At 31.8% G+C, this 8,068-nt stretch overlaps 1 protein-coding gene across 1 annotated transcript; it reads right to left on the reverse strand.

Moving 5' to 3' along the window:
* Positions 1-2,603: 2,603 nt before the first annotated feature.
* LOC144548545 (histone deacetylase-like protein) lies at positions 2,604-3,189 on the reverse strand. Its single transcript, XM_078297240.1, has one exon. The coding sequence runs from the start codon at positions 3,135-3,137 to the stop codon at positions 2,721-2,723; it is 417 nt and encodes a 138-aa protein (XP_078153366.1). The 5' UTR covers positions 3,138-3,189; the 3' UTR covers positions 2,604-2,720.
* Between the last annotated feature and the right edge of the window lie 4,879 nt (positions 3,190-8,068).

Below are 8,068 nucleotides of genomic sequence, written 5' to 3' on the forward strand. Positions count from 1 at the left end.
GGAGAGGAGAGCATAGAAATAGTATTCGACTCGTGACTTTTGGGAGGCAGTTTCCGCCCAGGTACCTGAGGTGCAATTTATAAAAATTGACGGTCCAGATTAATTTCATCCAGGTTAAACTCAATCCAGTAACTATTGAGACTATGGGGGCTAGCTTTGAGATTCGTGCCAAGTGAAATGAATGGTCCAGATTCAGAACTTGCACCTCAGGTACTTGGGGTGATGCGGATTCTGACTTTTGGAGTATCTAGCGGCTAACTCACATACCCCACATCCTCTGCAGTACCTAAAAGGAGTATATTTTGGGACTAATGCATCTGAACCGTCTGATCAGGATCGGAGCCTTTTCGGCCCACGCCTATAACGCGCGGGGATCTTTACAATTAGTGCGGATGTTAATTGAACGGACCAGATCTATTAACGTACACTCCTTTAATGCAGAGGATACGAGTTCCAAGTTCCAAATAACTGGATGGATTGGTTCTGATCCACATCTCCGGGAAAAAGGCATTTTGTTTTCGCTGTTAACTACAACTTTCATCAATTGTTCAAAGTGCTTCCTGTTTTTGATAGGGTCTCAATGACATTCTTTTATTCGTTTATCTGACTAGTATAGTATTTAAAAATACAAATAAGAATAATATTTTTTTCGTTAGCTTATTGGATATAGATAAGGATAATAATTTTTTTCATTATCTTACCCGTTATCGTATAAGATAATTTTTAAAAATAAAATTATATATATAGATATATATTTTGTATAAAAATGATATGTATTTTATTAAAATTTTAGAGTACAAATTAGTTGTATTCATTATTATATTTTTCTATTTTTCTTGTTTTGAAAATTATTTTATCGAAAGCACAAATTAAGATGTCAATGACATTTGTATACTTATGTGCGTAAATATATGAACAAAGACAATTATTGATCAGAGGATAAATGGGGAAAATGAAGTGGGGGATAGTTAGTCGATCCTTAAATATTACTTTAAAAATAAATAAAAAATGCTAGCATCTGATTTTTAGATCAAATTGTTTACGAATGCTACTTTACCCAAATATTTTTGGAGGTTCTTGCTTGCATTTCCTTTCCATCTGATCTTGATCATATGGTCTAATTTTATTTTATTTTAGAAAAGATATCCCTATTGCATTATTTTTTCCTCAGAAAAAAAAAGTTCAGAGCATCATTATCTTTTTTAATAAATTAGGGGTGTTTGATCAGAAAAAATGGATAAATTTCTTTTAATTTGTGGTTAGTATGTGATTGTCGTGATCTAATTTCATGTATGCTGAAATTTTATTTTAAGATATAACACAATGAAAGCACTGATAGGAAAACACAAATTGCATTTTTTTTTTTTTGTAGAACTTATTCATATCCTTCAAAATAGAAAATCATTTATTGCATTTTCTAATATTCCATGAAGAAAACATGTCGCTTCCATTCTGATATTGTTCATAAATATGGTACATCCAAAATCCTTAACTCCTAATTTTTCTTGTGCTTATTGAATCCAAAAATAACAACACACAAAAAAAAATGTTGCTGGAAAAAAAAATATAAAAAAATGTCTTAGATGTATTGCCCAAGTCCCAACAGTTAATATTTAACAATTATCATAACATAGGATTTTTTATGATCCTCATTCTTTTATCTTTGTTGTACAAAAAAAAAAAATGCTTCAGTTCATTAATTTAAAGGGCCTTTATTATTTCTTGTCTTTTGTCCAACAATACGTAAAAATAATATAAAATAAATTAAAATGCAATGAAAGATAATAATTGGACAACATATTCAATAATTAAAATTAAACTTGTTTAGTTTTTATATTTTTTTTTTACTATCGTCATTAAAAAATTAAAAAATTATATTGATCTACAAAATTCTGACCCACCCAATAACAACAGTAACTCTCTATTAAAAAAAGTATAGATACTTAAAAAATCTAAATTTATTTTTTCTTCAAATTTTCAAAATATAATAATTATCATCGAGATTGACTATTTGAATTAAAAGGTTAAAATTTTCAAGCCGAAATTTCGACATATTTTTACTTCCTGATGTACTTTAACACAACTCATTAGTTCTTTAGAAAATAATTTACTTGCTTCCAGTACCAAAGCAAAAGTAGCAGTACAAGGTTGTACTGCAACTGATTTTTCATTTTGAGGATCGTACTTCTTTCTCTTTTTTTATTTTTTAGAATCGTACTTCACCGTATTATTTGCATGAAAATTGAAGTTTTGTCAGATTCCTCTCATCTCTCTCTCGGATGTCGACATCTCTTGTACTCAACAAAGAAGAAACCTCTCTTTTTTATGACAACAATTTTTTGTGTTGAATGGACTTCAATATCGTCCGAAAATTGAAGTAAATATGCACGAATTTTAAAGCAGAACACATGCATCTTAATACAAATTTAACAGTGATTAAGACCATCGAAATAAAAATAGATTCGATGGACATCAGTGAATTTCTGTTAAATTCAACAACAACAAAATAAATAAATAAACCTCTCTTTTTTATGACAACAATTTTATTATATGTATTGCAGAAAAAAACAAAATATTTCTAGTACCTAAACCTGAGTTTAATATTAAATTAGTTAACAGTATTCATTCAAATAGGGACCCCTTTAATTAATCAATTATTCATCTTTCTATCCAATTTAATTACAAATTATGAAACAATCTCCTTCTCTTCACTTCTCTTCTCAAAGAGAAAAGCACCCCTTATCAAAGACAATCAAGTTTCCACCAATGACAGCAGCATCACGATCACCACCGGTCCGACGTGTCGTAACGCTATTTGGTCTCCGGCTATTCGACGGCCTCGGCAAGTTCTCCGGCACAATATTCTCTAGTAAATTCTGACGCCATGGTGGACATGATCTCTTGTCGCTCCACCGTACCATTCTCGTACCGGTACCAGATCCAACGATCGGTGTAATTTCTTTAGCTGTGGCAGCAAAATCATGACCATCTGTAATTCCAGCTGTAGATGAAATAAATACCCATGCCATTGTTGCAACACATCTCTTTCTCCATTCGCTTTGATCCTTCAATGGCACTTGGGGAAAACGAGAAGGAGAAGGAGAAGGCTTTAGACAGCAGTTGATCGTTAGTGCCATGTGTGTTACTTTTGGAGAGAGAGAGAGAGAGAGATCTGGAGAAATAAGTAGAGAGATGATGGCATATGGCGAGTTTATGTAAAGAGGTCGTTGGTTTGATCACGGCTGTCGATTGTGACATGGACAGTGGATCTTTGTTTAGGCACGTGGCGAGCTCGATCCCTGTTCAACAAAGATTCTGGTTTATATATTAACAGAGTAATTTTAACTATATGCAGCTCATGGACTACAGAATTAAAGAAGCATTGCTTATGACTGATGCGCTCCATAAAGTAAAAATTAGTCTGTTAATATCATTACCCCAATATTGACCAGTTTGATGAAATAGGTCTATAACTTTGGAATAGACCCAGTTAAAGTGGGGGCCATATTCTATGAATCGTAGGTTCACAAAATGGTGATAGACCGGGTGTAGGGAATAATTTTGACTGGTCGTGTTATTTTGTAACTTTTCTTGCTTGCCGTGTACAGTTACCAATAGCGTAAAAAGGCATGATGACACGTCAGATGGGGAGGACCCACAGAGTTAGATATTTGTAGCGCAAGACCTAACGTATTGGAGATTCCGTGGTTTGATCACCGTTGGATTGAAATTTAAGGGAGATTAACAAGTGCGTAGTAACTTTTATGGTCGTATTTTACTTTTGTTCTGTTTCTGAATTGATGAGAGGTCAGCTTAGACTTGGATTGGAGAAGCTTAAAGCATTGAACAGTTTGAATTTGAGGTAGGTACGGTACATGTGTTAATTGAAAAATGGTTACCGGTTTCATATTCATATAACGTGCTTCAAAATTATAGTCATGATTTCAGAAGAGTCGCAATCACACTGACAAACAAATTAATTGGGTTCGGTTCGGTGACATCAAAAATTCGTGATTTGAGAATAAATTTGAATATAATTCAAAAATAATTCGAAATTATTCAAATCAGAAATCTCAGTTCTATAAGGGAGTAAAAACAAAAAAAAAAAACAAAAACAAAAATGTTATGAGAAAAATTTATAAAAAGTTCACTAATAATTCGTAAAATTCATAAAATTCATAAATAATTCAATCAAAGTTCAAACAACCGAATAATTCGACATTCAGTTCAATATCAGAAAAAAAAGAACGAATTATTCGTGAATCTTATAACTATGGTCGCAATTCGTTGAAAATGTAACAATTCAGTTATATTTTTGCCTGCGGGCCACTTATTCAAAAAAGAAAAAGAAAAAAAGAAATCAGTTATTTTGACTTATGCAAGAAAATTAGTAGACATTTTTTTTATTATTATAAATGGCACTACTAGTTTCAATAACAACATATATATCAATTTTGATGATATTTCCAAATAAAAAAAATTACAGGCAATATATTTTTTTAAGTCAACTATAATTATGGTTAAAAAAAAATTGTTACTGCATACTGGAAGAAAGTAGAATTGTGAATTATTATTTTCTTCCTTGAATATTGTCAAATTCTCCATTTTTTTTTTTTTTTTTGAGAGAACAAATTCTCCAATATTTTGTTCATGATAGTTTGTGATGACCTATTCCTTTTAAGTTAAAGTAAGAGACCTATTGCCTTTCGGATAAATTTAATTTATTGCTTGCAGAATTAATAAATGATAGAGAATCATGTAATTTGATTACACAACTTTGCTAATTAATTTATTCGTTGTTGATACTCTTTTAATTTTAAAATTATTTAATTCATAGATATTTATCAACCAATAGTTATTATATTACCTACTCCATATCTCAATTCATTGCTCTAAATAAATTTTGGTAACAATTAAGAATGAATCATTCAGAACGAGAGAAATTGTTCATTATAACAAATTTCTCTAATTTCACTGACAAATCAATCGAAACTGAAACGCTCATACAACAAGTGCGTGATCAATGGATGATCACTATGAAGACAAATAGCCACACAGCATAGGCGGCAAAGATAAAGAAAATAGGGGGCTGTCAAGGACGCACTAACAAGAGATAACAAGAGATAACGGGTAGTAGGAGGCTGCTGGTACGGGTCCGGAGGTCACTGGTACGCTTACTGGTACGCAGCAGGAAGCGCATCAAGCTTTTGGATGAATTATCACTGGTGCAGCAAAAGGAAAAACTAGGGGCCTTTTTCATAAAATTTACAGTCCCAAATTTTCTCTGTTTTATTTTTGGAAAAATAAAACAAAATCTTTTTATTACTTTACTGCCATTCTCGTTCGTTTTCATGTAATCGTTATTTTTGCTCATCTGTTTGAACCTCCTACCTTTTATTGTGTTTTTACTATTACAAAACTCTTGTAATCTTTTTACCATTATTGATGAAGTAAATATGGACCTAATCCATATTTTTTCTAAAAAAAAAAAAAAATTCCCTAATTAGCTGGGCTCTCGTTGGGCCAATTTGAAAATTTCAGTTTATATGGGCTGGTAGTCACGGTTAGATTTGAAATCCTATCCTCTGCATTAACTCAAACTTTGAGTTAATGTAACTCAGCCGTCCGATTAGGATCCGGACCAATCCGATCTAAGGTGGAATGCACAAACTCTTTTAATATTCATGCCAACACAGATCCGATGGTCCGAATTCATTCTTCATTAACTCAGAAGTTTTGAGTTAATGCAGAGGATATATACGACTTTTGCTGGTCTCTTGTCATCACTGAATCCGGATCCTTTGAGGTAATGCATTATTTGAGTTTCAATCCAGACAGTTATATCATAATTCACACCAATCCGAATCAAATTATAATACACATGCCCATTTTAAAATTTGTACTAATATAGAATAAATGGACCGGATTCAAGCTCGAAAAATGAGGTACCTTAGGTGATATGAATTCTTTCATCACCAAGGACAGGTTTGAATGTAGTGTTTTATAGTAGACTTGAACAAATTATGGCCGAATATCTTCTGGATTAACATAATTAAAATTGAAATAATGAACAAATTATGATAATCATATTTAGGAAATTCGAAATTTAACATGTGTCTAGCAAGTGAAGTAAAATTAAAACGAAGTAAATATTAGACCATTTTGAACATTAATTGATATTCTGTGAAACAAGTAAATGAATTAGTATTGAATTAATACAGTAAAATTGTTCTCCTTAAATGAATTAGTTGTTTGGTTTCAGATTAAGTGGTGGAATAAGAGACTTATTCCACAGTTAAGCTGCCAAACAAAGAATGAAAGCAGCCGAATAAGATGGAGTAAGAATGAATTTACGACGGTGTAACGTAACTATTATGCATGTTTTTATCTCTCCTCCTGGTGCGAGAAAAGAAGAATCATGGCGCTATCAATCTTTCGATTTTCAAGCTTCTCTAAAGGAAGTAATTATGCAGTTTGAGCTAGCTGGTTCAATGGATAGCAACAAAGGCTGAAGGATTAGGAGTGAAATATTTCCAACTTAGGCTAGTTTGGTTTATGCTATGTAACTTGAGATTTAAACCCAAATTAACCAGCTAAGTGCGCTATTTTGGGCCGATGAATGTTACAAGTGGGCTATATTGGGCCGATGAAATTTTTTGTCCCTGTTAGAATTATCTTGTAGCAAGTATAGAAGCAGAAACATATCAAAATTAATGTTTTTTTTTCGAATTTGAGAGCATCGCCTATTTGATATTTGGTAATAGTAAGAATATCTTAGAAAATTACATTTGATTATGTTATTTTTCAAAATCTTTCACACGCTTGTTAAATAAGATGACAAGAAAGTTCAAGATTTATTATATTTTCGGAATCAAATCAGAAATATAATCACACCTAGGGGTGAAAACGGAGCCGGATTATCCGGCGGATATCCGCATATAATTCCCTGATTCGGATTTGGATGAAACCTATTGGTATGTCAGACCCGTTAAACAATAAAAGGAGGACTAAAATTTGCTCCCAACAAGATTCAAACCCTCTACCTTTATGTAGAGAGCTTTAGTGACTAAGGTTTGAACCACTACACCACATCAATACTTTGTTTTGTCTATATATTATATCAATACATTATATGATTACCCCCCTCCTTTAACTTATAGTTATCATTAATATTTATATTTAATTTTTAATTAATATTTGTATCTTAGAAGTTCATATATCTTAATTATCCGATCATTATTTGTTTTATATCCGTATTCGAATCTGTATCCGTGGACTATCTGTTCTGTATCCGTTTAAGGTGGATTTGATTTTGAATTTTGATATCCGTTTACTATCCGTATCCGTATTCGTATCCGCTCATTATCCGACGGATGCGGATATGGTATCAGCATTATCCGCTCCGTTTCCACCCCTAATCACACCACTCTTTTCGGGTTACCATTGATAATTTTATTTGGGAGAATTTCAGGTATACCCCCCATTTTTTTTTGAAATTATGCATTTTTCCCTTCAAAATTCATATACCATATTTACCCTTTTAAATTTTAAAACACACACATTTGCTCAATTAATTGTCTAATTTATACTTGTTATTTTTTGTAAAACAAAGAGAGAAGAGCTTGGAGGAAATAAACTATATTGCAATCTTTTTTTTTTCTTCTTACAAGTTTCTCTATTTATAATTAAAAAAAATTAAAAACTGGCTAGCCGTTAGCCCAATTCCCTATTCTATAGCACTATTTTCTATTCTAGTATGATGTTAAGAACTTGTCAGTTATCTTTCTATATTTGAAAATAAATTTGAATTCTTTTCTATATTTCAACAATACTCCATTTTTGTTTCTAATAATCTATTCCATCAAAAATTAAAACTAACCGTTAGCCTAATTTCCTATTCTATAACACTATTCCCTATTCTAGTAATGATGTACAAAGCTAGCCGTTATTTTTCTATATTTGAAAATAAAATTGAACCCTTTTCTATATTTCAACAATACTCCATCATTTTTGTTTCCTAATCATCTCTTCCGATATAGATCAGAAATGCAAATTAAGACTTACTGGG

The sequence above is a fragment of the Carex rostrata genome, chromosome 33, assembly GCF_964058835.1.
Source record: "Carex rostrata chromosome 33, lpCarRost1.2, whole genome shotgun sequence".
NCBI classification, from domain to species: domain Eukaryota; kingdom Viridiplantae; phylum Streptophyta; class Magnoliopsida; order Poales; family Cyperaceae; genus Carex; species Carex rostrata.